Source organism: Cetorhinus maximus, chromosome 20 (assembly GCF_964194155.1).
Source record: "Cetorhinus maximus chromosome 20, sCetMax3.hap1.1, whole genome shotgun sequence".
Classification (NCBI taxonomy): domain Eukaryota; kingdom Metazoa; phylum Chordata; class Chondrichthyes; order Lamniformes; family Cetorhinidae; genus Cetorhinus; species Cetorhinus maximus.
The window spans coordinates 22,703,367-22,723,258 of NC_135898.1; the positions used below are offsets into that span (position 1 = coordinate 22,703,367).

Sequence of the window (19,892 nt, forward strand, 5' to 3'; positions counted from 1 at the left end):
AAGGCTGAGAGGGCACTGTGTTCAGAGGCGCCACCCTACAGATGAGACGCATGTCCGTTTTTACTAATTGAAGGTGTCACCCTATCGGAAGAAAGACAGAAGTGAGCGCTCAACCAAACTCCAGGATGTTGCTGTGTGAAATGCCTCCCATGTCCACTCCACCACTGTACTCATTGTGAACTCAGGGCACCCAGGAGAGAGGCTGGCTGTCCAAAAATTTTTTTTTCCTCAGGATGTGTCCATTATCGCCTCTTGCAAGGGAAAGCCGACCCCTGTATTCAGTCAAACAGCAGGAATACTTACCCAGGCAGCTCTCTCCATCGTCCAGTCAGTAAAAACCCCATTCTCTTTGCTGCCTTCCCTTATCACCTGGCTCCACGTGGTGCCCCAGTGTGACGTCACGACGAGGGAGGCGCGGAGTGATGACGCGACGCAGGGCGGGGCGCGGGTGACGCCACGACGCAGGAGGCCGGAGGGGTGTGGCCAGGGCTCAACCCCCGCCTGCGCGCTTTGGTTTCCATGTCATTGGTCGCCAGCGCCGGCTGCGGGGAGGAATCAAACGCCGTCGGCAGGGCGGGCTACTTCACGGTGTATTCGATCAACAGAGGCGAGGGAGACATTGGATTAGGTAAGGGTGCACGTTACCCGCGAGACAATGAGCTCTCGAATTTTAAAATTCCCCTCAGCCCGCTTCCCGTCAGGGGAGAGGAGGGAAAGAGGGTGGGCTACAGAAGCGGCGGTCAGTGGGGCCGGTGGCTAGCCGGATACGCGTCACCTGAGTGGCATGGGGGCGGGCCAATCGCGAACGGCTGTGGCCCGCCCGCGAGGTTGAGAGACAGGGCGGCGGACCAATCGGAGCGGTGCCTGCCCGCCGTTCTCCTTGAGTGGCAAGGGCGCTGACCAATTGGCAGCGGCGGGGCGGGGTTTCCGCTAGGGCGGGGAGCGCCGGGGCACTGGCGGAGCCGAAGGCGGCTTCGGGGAAGATGCCGCAAGGTCACCCGGGGGGTGGCCTCGCTCCTGACTGGACGGGTTTCCTCTCCCAGGCCAATTCGGGGAGGCTGGGCCGCGGGAGGCCGAGCTCCTCACGGCCGCTTCCCCATCTAGGCTATCAGCCTGTGGAGCTCTCCATCCCCCTCCGTCCTCCCTGACCCGGGTTAAAGCCTCTGTTCCCCTGACAGGCCGGGGGACTCAGTCCCCACTCTCCCCCTCTGGCAGAGCTGAAGGAGATGGGGCAGCTTCCCCCACCCACCCACCAATTCCTCCTCTGACAACATGGCCCAAGGTCTGGGCGCCCTGTTGACCCTCACAGCCTAGCTTCACCTTGACAAAGGAGCTGGGAGCGTGTGGAAGAGGTCAACAATCCCCTGGCAAGCCCTCACTACTCATCAGACTTCCCATTTCCCTCCAAATATATTTCTTTATTCATAAAATGCATAAAAAGCAACACAGCACAAATTTTACACCAATTTCATATGATGTGAAGTGCAAAAGAGTTGCTTTCAGTACAGTGGCTTTCATGGGAAGTGGGCGTCGCTGGCAAGGCCAGCATTTGTTCTCATCCCTAATTGCCCTTGGACTGAGTGACTTGCTGGCGCCATTTCAGAGGGCAGTTAAGAGTCAACCACATTGCTTTGGGTATGGAGTCACATGTAGGCCTGACTGGGTATGGTTTCCTTCTCTAAAGGACATTAGTGAACCAGATGGATTTTTTACAACCATCGATGCTAGCTGTCATGACCACCATTAATGAGACTTGATTTATGTTTAGATTTATTAACTGAATTAAAATTCCACCAGCTGTCGTGGTGGGATTTGGACCCATGTCCCCAGAGCATTAGCTTGGACCTCTGGATTACCAGCTCAGTGACATTATCACTACAGCACCATCTCCCCCATGTGGTATTCTGAGATGTCTCGCTATTCTTACAATTACAAGTCACATTTGCAATATACCTTTCATGCCAAACATAGTCTGAGAGGTTTTGCACACGTTCCAGCCCCCTTCGGCATGTACTACGGCGGCAGGACCTTAGACTGTGGCCTTTCCCCGTAGATTCTGCCCCAAGCTTCAGTGCATTCCTCAGTAGTCCTGGACCTTGGAATGTGCCGGTCTGCACACTCACTCGCGGGCAACTCTTTGCACTGGAAGACCAGCAGGTTTCGGGCAGAGCAAGGAGTGTCTTTCACCGAGCTGATGGTCATCCAGCAGCATTTAATGTTTATCTCAGTGTGCCCCCCCTGGAACCAGCCCATAGAGTCCTGTGTTACGGACCTGCTTGGGGTGAGCCTTGACAAAAACCACTGCATCTCTTTCCAGACCTACTTTGTAAAGGCACGTTCCAGGAGGAGGTGGGCGACAGTCTCTTCCCCACCACAGCCGCCACGAGGTCAATGTGTAGTGGTGCTGAGGCTCCTTGTGTGCAGGAAAGGATTTGATAGGGAGTGTCCTCACCACCAGCCAAGCTACGCCTTGGCTCCTGGCCACGCTGCCGCGGAACGCTCCAAGTAGTTGGACCGTGCCGTACCACCTGTCCCTGGTGGAAAAATTTATGCAGAAAAACACCTTTGACCACAAGTCCATCAGGCAGTGGTCAGCACGTAACATCCTAGAGGCCCTGAGGGAAAAGGAGAGGGTGGACCCTGTGGGATGGTTCCCCGAGCAGACTGTCAAAGTCATTTGGCAGAATGCCTCATCGCCAGAACTTTCCAACAAGCACCAAGACGTAGCTTGGCTGGTGGTGAGAAAGGCCCTCCCCGTCAGATCCTTCCTACACGCCAGGAGTCTCACCCCCTCTGCACGTTGCCCTCGAGGTGGCTGTGGTGGGGAAGAGACCGTTGTTCACCTCCTTGTGGATTGTGCCTTTGCAAAGAAAGTCTGGAGAGAGATGCAATGGTTGCTGTCGAGGTTCATCCCGAGCAGTTCTGTGACACAGGACTCTGTGCTCTACGGGCTGTTCCCAGGGACACACACCGAGACAAACATCGACTGCAGCTGGAGGATCATCAACTCGGTGAAAGACGCGCTTTGGTCTGCCCGAAACTTGTTGGTCTTCCAGCACAAAGAGTTGTCCCCGACCGATTGTTGCGGACTGGCACAATCCAAAGTCCAGGACTACGTGCTGAGGGACGCACTAAAGCTTGGGGCAGCTGCCGCAAAGGCGCAATGGGGAAGGGTCGCTGTCTAAGACCTTTCTGCCACAGCGCACCGAGAGACTGGGAACTGTTTAGAGCCCCTCGGGCTGTACAGCTCAAAATGAAAGGCTGTAAATGATTGTAATATTGTTTGTACTGATGCACCTGGTGATACATTTTGTAAAAGTTTAACCTGGATTGTACCCTTGTAATGTTGTTTTTGAAATGGTTTTGAATGTGATTGAAGATATTTTATGAATAAAGTATATTTTTACAAAAAAAAACAGTTTGAAAGTTCTGGTGATGAGGCATTCTGCCAGATGCCTTTGGCAGTCTGCGCAGGGAGCCATCCGACATCTCTTTACCCCAAAGGGCCTGGAGGATGTTATGTGCAGACTGCTGCCTGAGGGACTTTTTCTGCACCTACCTTTTTTATAAGACATCAGGAGAGGGTGGGATGGAAAACATGATTTCAAGGTGTTTTAAGGTACCTTGCATGCGCAGAATCAATGATCCGATTGACATGATATGTTTAGTTAAACAGCAGAAGTTAATTTTTTCCCCCCCTTTGAGGCCTACTCAGTGTCCCTGTCTATCCCTCCTCTTCTGCATGTGAACTTGAAAGATTCTTAAAAACCAGTCGCAGTCGTTTTTGTCCTGAGGGCGAGTTATCTGTGCAGGGAGCACGGTTTCTTACACACACAAAGTCATAACGAGGGGGCACTTTGTTCCTTGTACCCAGTGTGAGAACAGTTCTGCTGAGTGTGTCCTTGGTTGTGGACAGGAATAAAAGTTCCCAATTTGACCTAATATAATGAAAAGGTCACAGTTGAAAAGGTTGCTGTCACAGGCTGCATTAATGAAAGTGGAGAGAAAGTGATATACCTGCATTAACTGCAGCAGCTCTTTAATAGCCCTCCTCATGTAAAAGGAGGTGACTTTTACAAAAGGGGTGGGGGATGCGATTGTTGTGAGGGGATAGAGGGGGCAGTGGGGAGGAGGCTGGGACACAATAGGTCAGGCATTTGTAGCCAGCAAGTGGAATTGGCATCCAAAATGTTGTTTTTTTTTTGGAAGAGAATTGCAGAAGGCACCTTTTTTAAAACCCTTGAACGGTCAACCTCTAGTGGCAGATGGAAGGGACAGGTTGAACAGTCTGTAATCTGGAGCCAGCTGGGTGGAGGGTGTGAGCTGGGAGGCCTTGCTGGCTGTTTCTCCCATGGTGAGGGAGTTGAACAAGATGTTGAAACAAATTTATTGTGGAGCAGTGAGACGGCGATGCTGGGTGGTGGAAGGTTGGGGGGTGGGGGTGGGTAGGGGTAGGTTGCTGGAATAGCTGAACCTTGGTGACAGAGTTCACCTTAGAAATCACTGAGAGGGATTGATTCTCAACATAATGGAATAGGAAATCAGTAGGATAGGATGGGGGAATCTTCTGAATGCAGTCATTGAGATGCATACGATGCGGGATAGAAACCTGGCCGGTGATTGTGGCATAAACGGGCTGTGTCTGTAACCCGCGGATTCCAGAAAGTGCAGCCACCCAAGGGCTGAAAATCTTTAGGCACCAGTTTACTGTAAAAGGTAACTGTAGGCCACATTGTAATGTGAGACGCAAGCCTGCCTAAGATTCTTGTGACTGTGCAGGTAGGAGCTATACACAGGTACCGGGGTGTGCTTTCACCCTCATCTTGTTTGAAGGTAGTTGGGGGTGGTATGGAGTCCAACGGCAGTTTGGAAAATCCACCTACATAAAAAGTGGGTATACGCTGTTAGAATCACAAAATCAGATCTTCTACACTAGTGAATGATGCCATCAATCAAGGTATTATTTATCTGCTGTTAGGTGTTGGTATCAGTGTAAAAGTATCTTCTAGGCAGGGAGACAAGTTCCCAAGCTTTTGGGCATGTTGGAGAAACTTTAATCCAGATCCCATATTCGACTGAAACTGGTCGGGTTTAAACTTGTATTTGTTAAACTACACCGATGATTAGAAAGTAACCGTGGTTTAGAAATATTTAGTGTGTGTGTTGTGTGTGTGTGTGTCCAAATACGTTGACCATTGCTCAATGCATTCACCAGTCATCTAGGCTAATCCTGTTCATCATCATATGTTGCTGATTGCATATCCAGGCAGAGATCATTAATTTTGAGCCTTGCGTTACAGTCACTTTATGGCAATTTGATCTTGTGGCTACCTGTCTCCATAATGGTGCCTCTGGGAGCAGCTGAAAAGCTGATCAAAGAATGGTACTGTTAGTTGGTGATTGCTATCTTTGGTTTTCAGAGGGTTGAACTAAGTATTGCACGTGAGGGGCTAAACATTGGACTGCGGCGTTCAACACTAGACTTTATTTTGGCCCACGAATGCAAAGGTTAGCAGTTCAAAGTGTTAAGTCGATTGGATTCCTGGTAGGCTGAAATGAGGATTGTGAAGTAAACTTAAGACATTGAATGTCAAAGGGGGATGGTTAGATTCAATGGCATTACCATTGCTGAAACCCCCACTATCAACATCCTGGGGGTGTTGCCATTGACCAGAAACTGACCTGGACTAGTCGTATAAATATTGTGGCTACAAGAGCAGGTCAAAGTCCAGGGATCCTGCAGTGAGTAAGTCACCTGACTCCCCAAAGATCCACCATCTACAAGGCGCAAGTCAGGAGTGTGATGGAATATTCTCCACTTGCCTGGATGAGTGCAGCTCCAACAACACTCTAGAAACTTGACATCATTCAAAATAAAGCAGCCCGCTTGATTGGCACCCCATTCACAAATATTCACTCCCTCCACTGACGCACAGTAGCAGCAGTGTGTGCCATCTACAAGATGCACTGCAGGAACGCACCAAGGCTCCTTCGATAGCACCTTTCAAACCCACGACCGCTACCATTCAGAAGGACAAGGGCAGCAGACACGTGGGAACGTCACCACCTGGAAGTTCCCCTCTAAGCCACTCGCCACCCTGACTTGGAAATATATTGCCCTTCATTCACTGTCAAAAATTACAGATTCTCAGAATTGTTACGGTGTCACTTTATGGCAAAAGGAGGGCATTTGGCCCATCGTGTCTGCACCAGCTCTCTGAGCATTTTAACTTAGTGCCAATCTCTTGCCTTTTCCCCGTAATCCTGCACATTGTTTCTATTTGAATAATCATCCAATGACCTCTTGAATGCCTCAATCGAACCTGCCTCCACCACACTTCCAGGCAGTGCATTCCAAACCCTAACTACTCACTGTGTGAAAAAGTTTTTTCTCACCTCGCATTTGCTTCTTTTGCAAAACACTTTAAAACTATGCCGTCTGGTTCTCGATCCGTTTACGAGCGGGAACAGTTTCTCCCTATTTACTCTGTCCAGACCCCTCATGATTTTGAAAACTTTTATCAAGTCTCCTCTTAGCCTTCTTGTCTCCAATGAAAACAGTCCCAACTTCTCCAATCTTTCCTCATAACTGAAGTGTCTCATCCCTGGAACTATTCTCGTAAATCTCTTCTGCACTCTCGCTAATGCAGTCACGTCCTTCCTATAGTGTGGTGCCCAGAACTGTACACAATACTCAGCTGAGATCTAACCAGTGTCTTATATAAGTTCATCATAACCTCCCTGCTCTTGTACTCGATGCCCCTATTAATGAAGTCTAGAAAACTGTATGCTTTAGAAACAGCTCTCTCTCTGTCCTGCCATCTTTAATAACTTATGTACATATACACCCAGGTCTCTCTGCTCCTGCACACCCTTTAAAATAATATCCTTTATTTTATACTGTCTCTGCATGTTCTTTGTACCAAAGTGCATCACCTCACACTTCTCTGCATTGAACTTCATCTGCCACCTATCTGCCCACTCCACCAGTGTGTCAATGTCCTTTTAGTGTGGCACTGTATTGAATGCCTTTTGGAAGTCCATATACACTACAACAACCACCTCTGTTAACTCTTCAAAAAAATCCTGGAACTCTCTTCCTAACAGCACTGTAGGTGTACCTATACCACATGAACTGCAGCAGTTCAAGAAGGCAGCTCACCACCACCTTCTTAAGGGCAACTAGGAATGGGCAGCAAATGCTGGTCTGGTCCATGACACCCACATCCTGTGAAAGAATAAATAAAAAGAAAATTTGACGTCATCGACCAGGGAGATCAGCCGATGTAATTGAAACAGATTATAACCCTTTTGACAAGTTTGGCCTGTTCTAAGTTGTTGTGAGGGTATTCCCTGAAAGAAGCATTTGAAAATTGATTTTTTTTCTCTCTCTCGCCTGCAGCCCGGCAGCACTGCACAGCCTCCTGAATATAAGGCAAGGCACTGAGTACCTTTTGTCCCCTGGCTGAAACAATAGGACATCCTGTTGTCTGACATTCCAGCACAGCACTGGCTATCGCCTTTCACAGTGAGCCTCCGGGGAGGCCTCTGTCCATAGGTTCTTTGAGTGGTATCACTGTAACTAGTGTCCATGTCTGTGCATGAACCAGTAGGGGACATGAAGTACATTCCTAACTCGGCTGGGACAGGGCAGTGCAGAAAATCAATGCAGATCTTTGGAGCCTGACAACATGAGGCATGGTGGCAGTGCTGTCAAGGCAGGGGAGGTATTACTTGCTGATAATCTGCAAGCCTGTACGGGGAAGTTCGTCCTAGCCAGGAATAATGTGAGGTATGTTGACCTTATTTTGCATTGCTGGCACAGAAAGCTGCTTAGAACAAGTGTAATCTGATACTCGTAACTAACACCATGCAGTAAAATCAGCATTGCACATCAAACAATCAGATCTGCCTCCTGGCCGTAAGTTGCAACTGCTCCTGGCCAGAGCTTAAAAGCGCTGCGCCGAAGATTTTTTTCGGAATCTGACCATGCGCATCCCAGTAATTGTGGGGCGCTTTGAGAGCGGCTGGAGTGGTTTCACGCGTGCTGCGGTCCATTGCGTGCGCAGGATGCTCCCAGTCATGCTGCTAATCAGGAGGCTCTGGTGGAAACTGGAATGAGCCAGGGTGCAGGATCTGTAGCCCATGAAGGAGTATAGATTGGAATAAGCAGATGTCCAGCGAGCTTTCCAGTGAGCTGCCTTTTGTTAAGTTTCTGCCCCGTTCCCCTGACTGAATCATTAAAGTTCAGTGATGTGTTAAATTGTGGCCAAGAAACAGAAAATACTGCAAATACATGAGCCAGAACACATCGGTGGAGCTAGGTTTCACTGAGCTTAGGTGTGAACTCTGTTTCTGGCTCCACAGCTGCTGCCGGACCTCCTGAATATTTCCCGCATGTCCTGCTTTTCTCTCAGATTTCCAATATTTTGCTTTTGCATTTAAATTATAGCATTTTTCTTTGAGTGGATGGAGAGTAATTCATGATTTTTTTTTGTTGGGGTTTTCCTATTCTGAGAGTAGAGCACTTATGGTGTCTTGTATCTGTTTCAGTGAGTCCCAGATCAAGTATAATATAACCATGTGTCCAGCAAAGCTCCCCCTTTAACTTCTGGCTTCAGCAAAAAATCCCTCTGTGATACATTCCCACTCTGCTTATGGCCTCTGTGCACTCAAAATCGCAGAATTGTTACAGCACAGAAAGAGGCCATTCAGCCCGCCATGCCTGCGCTGGCTCTCTCGAATGAGCAATTCGCCTCGTGCCGCTCTCCCATCTTCTCCCCACAATCCTGAGCATTCTTCCCTTTCTGATGATCTGATCCCTCTTGAATGCCTCAAATTTGTGCAGATTGTTGGTATTGAGAGCTTATAGGCAGAGGAGGTATTACTTGCTGATACTTGCAGCCTGTATGGGGAGTTGGATCAGTAAATCTATTTATGTTGTGTAATTCACCCAAAGGGAGAATAATTGAAACTCAGATAAAAACAAAAAGCTAAAAGCTACTGCGGATGCTGGAAATCCAAAACAAAAACAGAATTACCTGGAAAAACTCAGCAGGTCTGGCAGCATTGGCGGAGAAGAAATCAGTTAACGTTTCGAGCCTTCATGGCCCTTCGGCAGAACTGAAGCATAGTTAGAAAGCATTGAAACTCAGTCTGGTCAAACTTCTCCACTCAAGTTTTCCCAGAAATCAGCTGGTTTTCAGGATGTATTCCATCACAACCTGTAACCTCATGGCCCAGCATGTCTCTCACTCTACCATTGCTGTCAAACGAGGAGATCTATCCTGGTTTAATGAGGAGTGTAGGAGAGGCTGCCAGGAGCAGTGCCAGGCATACCTAAAAATGAGGTGACCTCCTAAAAGAGCCATAGGTATGAGTGCCACTGTTATCTTTTAATTGCCTGGGAAGTATGAAGATCTGAGACTCAGACAGTTCAAACTTGATGGTTCTACAGCATTTGCTCTGCGATCAGACCACAAAAGTATAATTCAAAATGTCTTGGGGCCATGTAATGGTGAAGCAACATCACAGCACTACAGGCATGCTAAACAGTGGAAGCAGCAGGCTACAGACAGAGCTAAGCGATTCTGCAAACAACAGATCAGGTAAAAGCTCTGCAATCCTGCCGCATCCAGCCATGAGTGGTGGTGAACAACTAAACAACCAACTGGAGGAGACGGCTCCACAATTATGTCCAGTCTCAGTGAGGGTAGAGCACAGCATTCTTGCAAAAGTAAAGGCTGGAGTTTGCAACCGCCTTCAGTTAGAAGTTCCTGGTGAATGATCCCCCTTAGCCTCCTGAGGTCCCCAGCATCACAGATGCCAGTTTTCAAACAATTTGATTCATTCCATGTGATATCAAGAAACAGCTGAAGACACTGGATACTGCAAAGCCTATGGGCCCCAGTTGTAGTACTGAAGACTTGTGCCCCAGAGAAGGTGGGAGAATGGCACTTGGTGAATTGCTCAGTCGGGAGAGCCAGCGCAGGCACGACAGGCTGATGGCCTCCTTCTGTGCTGTAATGATTCTCTGATTTTGAGAGCCCTCAGGCCACGAGCATAGTGGGAATGTGCCACTGAAGGAGGGATTGTTTACAGAGGATGCAGCCGTGTCCCCTTGCTCTCTGCGGGTTAAAGGAGGAAATTTGCTGGACACAGCCACACCCCTAGCAAAGCTGTCTTAGTACAGCTACAACACTGGCATCTACCTGGCAATACGGGAAATTGCCTGGGTATGTTCTGTCCACAAAAAGCAAGACAAATCCAAGCTGGCCAATTACCGCCCATCAGGCTACTCTCAAACATTGGTGTTATGAAACAAAGGGTGGTTGACAAGTACTATCAACAGGCACTCACTTCACAGTAAACTGCTCACCAGTGCTCTGTTTCGGATCTGCCAGCACCACTCAATTGCTGACCTCATTCCAGCCTTGGCCCAAACCTGGAAAGAAGAGCTGAATTCCAGACACGATGTGACATCAAGGCAGCATTTGACTGAATGTGGCATCAAGGAGCCCTAGCAAAACTGAAGTTACTGGGGATCTTTGGGGCAGGGGGGAAAACGCTACTGGCTGGAATCGTATCTAGCACAAAAGGAAGATGGTTGTGGCTGTTGGAGGTCAATCATCTCAGCTCCAGGACATCACTGCAGGAATTCCTCAGGGTAGTGTCCTAGGCCCAACCATCTTCAGCTGCTTCATGAATGACCTTCCTTCCATCATAAGGTCAGAAGTGGGGTTGTTTGTTGATGAACGAACAGTGTTCAGCACCATTCACGACACCTCAAACTCCTCTGTGACCACATATAGCAAAACCTGGATAACATTCAAGCTCAAGCTGGTAAGTATCAACTAACATTAATGCTACCTGGTGCCGGGCAATAACCATTTCCAACAAGAGAGAATCTAACCATCTCCCTTTGACATTCAATTGCATTACCAGCACTGAATCCCCCACTATCAACATCCTGGGGTTACCATTGACCAGCACTGAACTGTAACAGCCATGTGAATACTGTGGCTACAAGAGCAGGTCAGGGAATCCTGCGGCGAGTAACTCACCACCTGACTCCCCAAAGCCTGTCCACAAGGCACAAGTCAGGAGTGTGATTGAATACTCTCCACTTGTGTGGATGAGTGCAACTCCCACAATACTCAAGAAGCTTGACACCATCCAGGACAAAGCCTGCTTGATTGGCACCCTATCCATCACCTTCAACATTCAAACCCTCTACCACCTGCAAGGTCTACTGCAGAAAGTCACTAAACCTTCAACTGCATTTCTCAAACCCATGACCTCTCCCAGTAAGGGCAGCAGACACATGGGAACACCACCACCTGCAAGTTCCCCTCCAAGCCACTCATGTCCTGACTTGGAAATATATCACCGTTCCTTCACTGTCGCTGGGTCAAAACCCTGGAACTCCCTCCCTAACAGCACTGTGGGTGTACCTACACCACAGGGACTGCAGCGGTTCAAGGCGGCGGCTCACCACCACCTTCTCAAGGGCCACTAGGGATGGGCAATAAATGCTGGCCTTGCCAGTGACACCCATACCCTGGGAGAATTAAAAAATATTGTGCTTTATTGCACAGTGGAACAAGCTTAACGTGCAGCAAGGAACAATGTTTTTATATGTGAGGAATACCCTTTAAGAGCAAGTTTTTTTTTGGATCACTGCCTTTTATAATGCAATTATCTTTATCACGCAGAGCAGTAAATTATGCATGGTGGCTCTATTGAAATTGATTCCTTCTGGACTCGATCCAGTTTAGCTTCTGAGACTTGTCTCGCTATACATTCTGTGGACTCAAAGCCTTGGCTGCCCATGGGGCAGAAACAGTCTGGGTCAGTGAGTGCAGCAGCTGTGTGAGCTATTTTCTGGAAATTGAACTTTGACCTCATTTTCTCCATTTTCGATCGCATTGATCAACGAACTGAGAATGGGTAACTTGAACTATTGTAGCAAGGGCATCTCTTACAGTATCTGGCTATTGGCACACCCATCTATTGTTAGTCCAAGAGCATGGGGTGTTGCACCACTAAGAGGGCACCTTCAAACTCATCAACTCTTCAGTGATTGCAGAATGTGTTGATTCATGTTTATCTGTTATCTGCCAGTAATCGGCACGATATGTACAGTACGTACAAATCAAGTCAGCTGGTCTATCTGTTTAAGTAAATCATTATATGTAACTAAGGATCAAGGAGGAGAGGGTGCAGCTTTAAAATAATTGGCAAAAGAAGCAAGAGCGATATGAGGAAAGACTCTTTCACGCAGCGAGTGGTTACGGTCTGGAATGCACTGCCTGAGAGTGTGGTGGATGCAGGTTCGATCAAAGCATTCAAAAGGGAATTAGATTGTTATCTGAGAAGGAAGAAAGTGCAGGGTTACAGGGAGAAGGCAGGAGAATGGCACTAGGCAAATTGCTCATTCGGAGAGCTGGTGCAGACACGATAGGCTGAATGGCCTCCTGCACTGTAATAATTCTGTGAACCTGTAGTGGCTGAGCTGACTGCTATGACTTACTGAAGAGGATAATCAGTCCTTAAAAAGCATCACCATTGTAGGTCGTGCCCCACGATATCTGTGGTGTGATATGGACTGATGCACCCTGGGCTGTGTATCGAGGAGGATAAATCAGGAGTGCTCACTGGCATTCTTGCACACTTTCAAACATTTAACTGAGGATCACTCACACGCACATATTTCTGATATAAACACACAGATGTAACTTTCAGAAGTGCCTTAAAATCTTGTGGCGTCAATAACTCAGTGCAATAGCTTTTTTGTCATGATGCCATCAAACTTTAAACTGTTGAAGTTGGATTTGCATCTTGCTTATTTTGCTACCTTAGAAAACTACACAAGTTCCTTTTTTTAAAAAAAAAGAATGTGGGTGACAGTCCCAGCAATGTGACTTCCCTCGCGTGATCCGACCACACTTTGTTTTTTCTAAAATGAGTTAACACTTACAAACTGAAAGCTTCCTGTGACGAGGAGTTCCACTGGGATAGTAGTTTTTTGATTTGCATCATTCACTCAAGGTATTCGCAGATTTTTTAATCGTGTTAATTTGAATCCCACCTCAACTTGTGAATTGGCTGCCATTTCCATATATGCTCACAGTGCATATGTTGGAGCTTTGAGTTCTGAGAAACCATTAAACAAGAACATTATCACCTGTTCCAACATCTTTTTTTAGTTATGAGTTTTTAGTACACGAGATGTGAGCATCACTGGCTAGGCCAGCATTTATTGCCCCTTGAGAAGGTGGTGGAGAGCTGCCTTCTTGAACCGCTGCAGTCCATGTGGTATAGGTACACCCACAGTGCTGTTAGGGAGGGAGTTCCAGGATTTTGACTGCATGACGTTGAAGGAACATATGTAGCGTATGGCACAGTGTCTGACAGCACTGCAATAAGACCTAGTGTCTTCATAAAGTGCTGTGGCTACAAGAGCTGGTTAGAGGCTGGGAATTCTGCAGCAAGTAACTCACCTCTTGACTCCCCAAAGCCTGTCTACCATCCACAAGGCACAAGTCAGGAGTGTGATGGAATATTCAGCTCCCACAACACACAAGAAGCTCGACAGCATCCAGGACAAAGCAGCCCACTTGATTGGCACTCCCTCCACCAGTGATGCACAGTAGCAGCAGTGTGCACCATCTACAAGATGCACTGCAGCAACTCACCAAGGCTCCTTCGACAGCATCTTCCAAGCCCATGCCCTCTACCACCTAGAAGGACAAGGGCAGCAGATAGATGGGAACATCACCACCTGCATATTCCCCTCCAAACCACTCATCATCCTGATTTGGAAATATATCGCCGTTCCTTCACTGTCACTGGGTCAAAATCCTGGAACTCCCTTCCTAACAGCACTGTGGCTGTACCTACACCACATGGACTGCAGCGGTTCAGGAAGGCAGCTCACCACCACCTTCCCAAGGGCAATTAGGGATGGTCAATAAATGTTGGCCCAGCCAGCTACACCCACATCCTGTGAAAGAATTACAGAAAAGATTGCTTTTTCAGCCGGTTCCTGCTCTTACTTTTAGGTAGTGGGTGGGTCAATTCCTGACTCAGTTGAAAGCTGGAACATCTCATCGACCTCGCCTGTGATCTCTGTTGTCATGGGGTGAATCTGATTGAAGAATTTAGTCACTCCCTGTCTTGCTGCAGGAGAAATGGTGGGGTGGGGAGGGGAGGAGGACTTCCTGGCTCTTTACTATTCTCCATTATTGGCTGCAGCATCTTTGAGTTAAAGCTCCTGAGCAGAAATTAAACTGCTGAAGCTCTGGAGCAACCCTAAGTACAGTTAAAGCTTTTCCCACTCGCTGGCTTCCGCCAGAATAATAAATGCTGCCCTATGTTTCGTTCATTGGCTGTGTGACAGGCCAAGATATTAACTTGTGCAAGGCCCAACAAACTAATATAGAAAGCACCGTGACTACAATGTTTGCTGTTGATTGCTGTATAGTGTGGCAGTCAAACAGCCATGTGTACTTGTGTTCCCCTACAAACACTATGCTAAGGCAAGGCGCTGTGGAGAGGAGGGAGGTGTCAGTGGAACTTACCCAGTTGGTTGATTTGTAACCCAAATTGCAGTTTGGTTGGCAAGTTCTGAGAGCTTCTTCCAGCATTGGCTGTCACTGAGCGATTTGGAATACCCACTTGCTGCACTCGTTTAGCAAGGTAAGAATGAACATTTGTGTGGCTGCAGTCCAACAAGCTGTTCCTGCTGAAGGGGAACTGCACCTATTGGCTCACTAGACTAATGGTCTCGACTGTAAATGGTTCATTGTTGTATAGTCTGCGTCGTCATAATTGTTACTAAGCGAAACTGCGTCAACAGTTTGGGGAATGTTCTATGGGCTTTATTATTAACCAAGTTTATAGTGTTTTTGGTCCCTCCCCACCACACACCGCCCCTCCCCACTCTGCTGACTCATACAGCTGCCTACTGTACTTTGCCCGAGTTCTTGATGACAGGTTTGAATGTGGATACTGGCCAACGAGCTGAACTCGATCCATCCTCGGTCAATACCCACACGCGCTCATTGCAGCAGGAGTACGGAGCAGCGATCAGGAGAATAGCCCTAACCGTTTCCTGTTTTCTGCCCTGACAAATTGAAGTGCAGCATCTACTGTGCCAAACTAAGTGTCCTCGCTCCGCTACCTTGTGACCTTCCTGCCTTGTGTGGCACCAAACCTTAAACTGAGTCTTCATGTCCATCCTTGTGATTTGTCCCCAACTCCTTTCCATCATGCCGTCCGCTAAAAGCTGCATCCATTATCTGTCCCCTAGCAGTTACAGTTTGAAGAGACTGACTTTCCATGAAAAGATGGTGCGAATATTGGGTGCTTGCAGGTTACTGTTTATCTTTTAAGAAAGTTTTTAAATGCTGTGGTTTTTATTTTTTTGCTGCATGTTAATTTTCCTCTTTCATTTTTGATTTCCAGCGACGCTGTGGTGAGCTCAGGAGGTGAAAAATGCATCGTTTAAGGACTTGTGCTGCTAAGTTGAGGCCATTGACTGCCTCGCAGACTGTTAAAAAATTATCACACAGTGGGCCAGCAGTGTCTAGGACGTTTCAACAAGGCCGTTTCTATACTGCGCCAGTAGCTGCTGAGCCCTTTCTGAGTGGGACTAGTTCGAACTATGTTGAGGAAATGTACTTTGCTTGGCTTGAAAACCCACAGAGTGTTCATAAGGTAAGCCCAGGTGGAGGAGATTTGTGTCCTGCTACCTTTGCTCATTGGCTATCTTCAGGAAAGCTTTTTCCAAGGCCAGGTAAGTGTAGGGAGGTTTGCCGCAGCTCTGGAGACACGGACAACATCAGCTAAAGGACTGCAGCACTCTGGAGTGAAGACACTGCTGTGTTACAGTGACTACGGTGCTGTGGGATGCAACTTGTCCAACATGATTCTAAATGACTGTACAACTCTGGGTAAACGATGAAGCTGCCATTGATCTGCCATCATTGTTCTGGATGCTCACTTTTTTAACCAAGATCAGGGTGATGCAAAGTGTGGTACAATACATATTAACTATCAGGAATACCTGCCTTATCAAAAGATGGTTCCAGAAATCAGATTTCGATTCACATGCTCTATATTTTGCTGACTAATTGCTGACATTTATTACACTTGCTGATAGCCATCTTTTTTCTGGCGGGGGGAGGGGAGTTAAAAATCTTTCATTTTGGTGAAAAGAGGGTCATGTTGCTGAAGCTGTTCATTCTGCACATCAGGGCAAATGCAAGAATGCCAAATTTCAAAGGGAGCAACAATTTATACTACAGGAGAAAAGGGTGCTGATTGGTTGGCAAGTTGACTTTGATTGGCCGAAACATTGCCATGTCTTTCACAATTGTCTTCTCCATGACAGTGCTATGGTGAAAGGCATTGCAATGCTTCGGCCAATCAGAGTACTAATTGTTACTCCCTTTGAAATTTGGCATTCATGCATTTGTCCTAATGAGTGTAAATTGGAAAATCGTCAACCTCATGTCTCTTTTCAGCAATGTCCAAGTTCTGTACTACCAAGCGACTGTTTAAAGATCTTTACTCGAGTGCCTGGGTGAAAGAGAGGGCATGAAAAATATTGGTAAGTAAAATCAAGGAAAACCCAAAGAGGTTTTTAAAAATACGTACAGAGCAAGCGATAATTGAGGAAAAAGTAAGAGCCGATTAGAGACCGAAAAGGTAGCCCCTCTGTGCGTGGAGGCAGAAGGCGTGGGCACAGTTTTTTTTTATAAGTACTTTGCATTGTTATCAAAGAGGGGGTCAATGAAGATATTGTAGTTGATGAAGAGTATAAAATATTGGCTGGGTTAAACATAATGAGAAACGGTAAATATACAGCACAGAAGGAGGCCATTCAGCCCATCGTGACTATGCAGCCAAAAGAGAGATCCCAGCCTAATCCTGTTTTCCAACTCTTGGCCTGTCGCCCTGTAGGTAATGGCACTTCAAGTGCATATCCAAGTATTTTAAAAATACAATTAAGGTTTCTACCTCTACCAACCTAAAGATAGAAGAGCTCCAGACTGCCCTCCCCTCTCCAATCCTCTGGGTGACAAAGTTCTCCAACTCTCCTCTGATCCTACTACTTATTACTTTCAATCTCTGACCCCTGGTTATAGACTCCTCTGCTAAGGGAAATACATCCCTCCTATCCATTCTATATTGGCCTCTCATAAAATGCCATGCACCTCAATGAAACCCCACCTCAGCCTCCTCTATTCCAAGCAACCCCAGCCTGTCCAATCTTTCCTCATAGCTGAAATTTTCCATACTTGGCAGTATCGTCATAAGCCTGCCTGTATGATCACAAAAGGATGCAAGAGACAGGAGCAGGAATAGCCCAATCGGCCCCTCGAGCATGCTCTGCCAGTCAATAAAATCATGACTGATCTGACCATGGTGGTCTCAACTCCACTTTCCTGCCTGCCCAACCACTTCCCCTCCATAACCCTTGACTCCCTGAAAGTCAAAAATCTGTCTAACTCAGCCTTGAATATATTCAATGACCCAGCCTCCGCTGCTCTCTGGGGAAGAGAATTCCACATCATCTCCATCTTAAATGGGACCCCCCCCTCATACGTTGATACTGTGCACCCTAGTTCTAGATTGCCCCAAGAGGGATCTCCGCATCTACCCTGTCAAGCCCCCACAGAATCTTTTATGTTTCAGTAAGATCACCTCTCATTCTTCTAAACTCCAATGAGTACAGGCCCAGCCTGCTTAACCTTTCCCCATTAAACAACCCTTTCATCCCAGGAATCAGCCTAATGAACCTTGCCTGAACTGCCTCAAATAAAAGGACATCCCTCCTTAAGTAAGGTGACCAAAACAGTAGCTGCAGTGTAACTTGTGTTTTGTACAGTTCCAGCATTATCCCTTTGCCCTTATACTCCAGGCCTCAGCCCATAAAGAGAGCTAGCATTTGGCAGCTTAACCACCTTCTCTCCCTGTTCTGCTGCCTTCAGGGATCTGTGGACATGCACTCCAAGGTCCCTCTGTTCCTCCACACTTCTCCGTATGATACCATTTATTTTGTGTTCCCTTGTCTTGTTTGTAAAATTTCAATGTTTAAGCTCCCCAGAAGTCGGCAGGTGATGCCTTGCCCCAGTCCTGCATGGATTTCAGCTGCTGTTCGCTAATCGGGTTCGTGAAGACTGGAATAGGAAGTGTTCCCTAGTCTCCATTGCAAAACGACACTGCAGCTGGACGAATGCACAGTCCTCTTTCCGCAGAAAGCTGATGAGCAATCTGGCAGGTTTCCTGGTAATTTCCAGGTGCTGGGAGCGAATACTTAAAATAGTGTGTGTGGTCATGGAGTGATTGAGAGGGGCGGATAAGAGTTTAAGTATATTACAAGAGGCAGGCGGTTGGGGGGTTTGGAGGGAGGGGGGGTGTCAGTTGCAATTGGAGTTGGCAGATTGAACAGAGAATATTTAATGCTGCCAAGGAACTCAGCAAACCCTTTGCACACTTATTGTTTTTTATTTATCTTCAGTTTTATTGGAAATGGGATAACATGATCAGATAAATTTTGCTTCCACTGATTATTCTCACAATATATAACAATTTGAGGGTAGGAGGAATCCACTTAGGAAGCACTGGGCCAAGCACCAGTTTGCCTCAGACTCCAGAAATGACCTGCATTGAAGCCCTGGCCTGAGAATTGAGCATATCATCTAGGCTGACACTTTAGTGTCACGCTGCTAAATGATCGATTACCTGATTACTCGTGGTGGGATCCATGTCCTGTGCAAATTGGCTGCTGCACTGGCTGACATGACATAATGGAGTTCCCAGATCACAGCTCGCTGTGTAAATTTGTTCCCCTCTTACCGCCTCTATTTCTGCCAGTTAACTTAAATATGTCTTCTGGTTATCAACCATTCAGCCACTAAAAACCATTTCTCCTTATTTACTCTGTCAGAGCTGTTCATCATTTTGAATGCCACTACATCATTTCCCTGGAGTTTCTCCAGTCCTTCCAAGTAACTGAAGTCTTTCATTCCTGGCACCATTCTTATAAAACACTCTCTCTAAGGCTTTGACACCCCTTCCTAAAAGGATTGGCCATAATACTCCAACTGAGACCTAACTGGTGTTTGACAAAGGTTCAGCAAAACTTCCCTGCTTTTGTACTCAATGCCTCTATTTGTAAAGCCAAGGGTCCCATATGCCTTTTTTCATAGCTTGCACTGTCATCTTATAGACTTGTGTATGTATGTCCTCGGATCTCTCGGTTCCTGCATTCTCTTCAAAGTTGTATCATTTTGTTTAAATTGCCTCTCATCTTGTCAAGGTCAAAATTTGAAACTTCCTCCCTATCAGCACTGTGGGTGTACCTACACCGCATGGACTGCAGCGGATCAAGAAAGCAGCTCACCACCTTCTCAAGGGCAATCGGGAATGGGCAATAAATGCTGGTCTCGCCAGCAATGCCCACATCCCATGAATGAATAATAAACAAGATGAATCACTTCACACTGCCCTGCATTAAATTTCATCTTTCATGGTCTGCCTTTTTCACCAGTCTGCCCATTTCCCAGAGGAACCTTGTTGTTATGCTCTTTACTGTTGTTACATTAGATTTTTGTGACAATATCTGAGGAATGGTCCCAACGTTGACCCCACTGCACACTTTCCTCCAGTCTGAAAAAAAACACTCTTTCCCCACTGCTGCCCTTTTCTACCCCTTCACCAGATTTGTGTACACACTACCACTGCCCCTCTAATCCCAGGGGTTTCAGTCTTGCTAAGAAACTTAATACATAAGTTATCAAATGCACTTTGACAGTCCTTATACACAACATCAACCCTCAACCGCCCTGGCTATTAATTCATCCAATAAACTCAATCAGATT

At 47.0% G+C, this 19,892-nt stretch overlaps 1 protein-coding gene across 5 annotated transcripts in view; it reads left to right on the forward strand.

Annotated features, from left to right (window-relative positions):
- The first annotated feature begins 498 nt into the window (after positions 1-498).
- Positions 499-19,892, forward strand: part of LOC144694964 (2-oxoglutarate dehydrogenase complex component E1) — a 95,867-nt gene continuing 76,473 nt past the window's right edge. For all 5 annotated transcript variants that reach the window (XM_078565776.1, XM_078565778.1, XM_078565779.1 and 2 more), the window contains exons 1-2: positions 499-628; positions 15,469-15,720. In XM_078565776.1, coding sequence (XP_078421902.1) covers positions 15,499-15,720 — 222 coding nt within the window. In that variant the 5' untranslated portion in view covers positions 499-628; positions 15,469-15,498. The remainder of the gene's footprint in view (positions 629-15,468; positions 15,721-19,892) is intronic.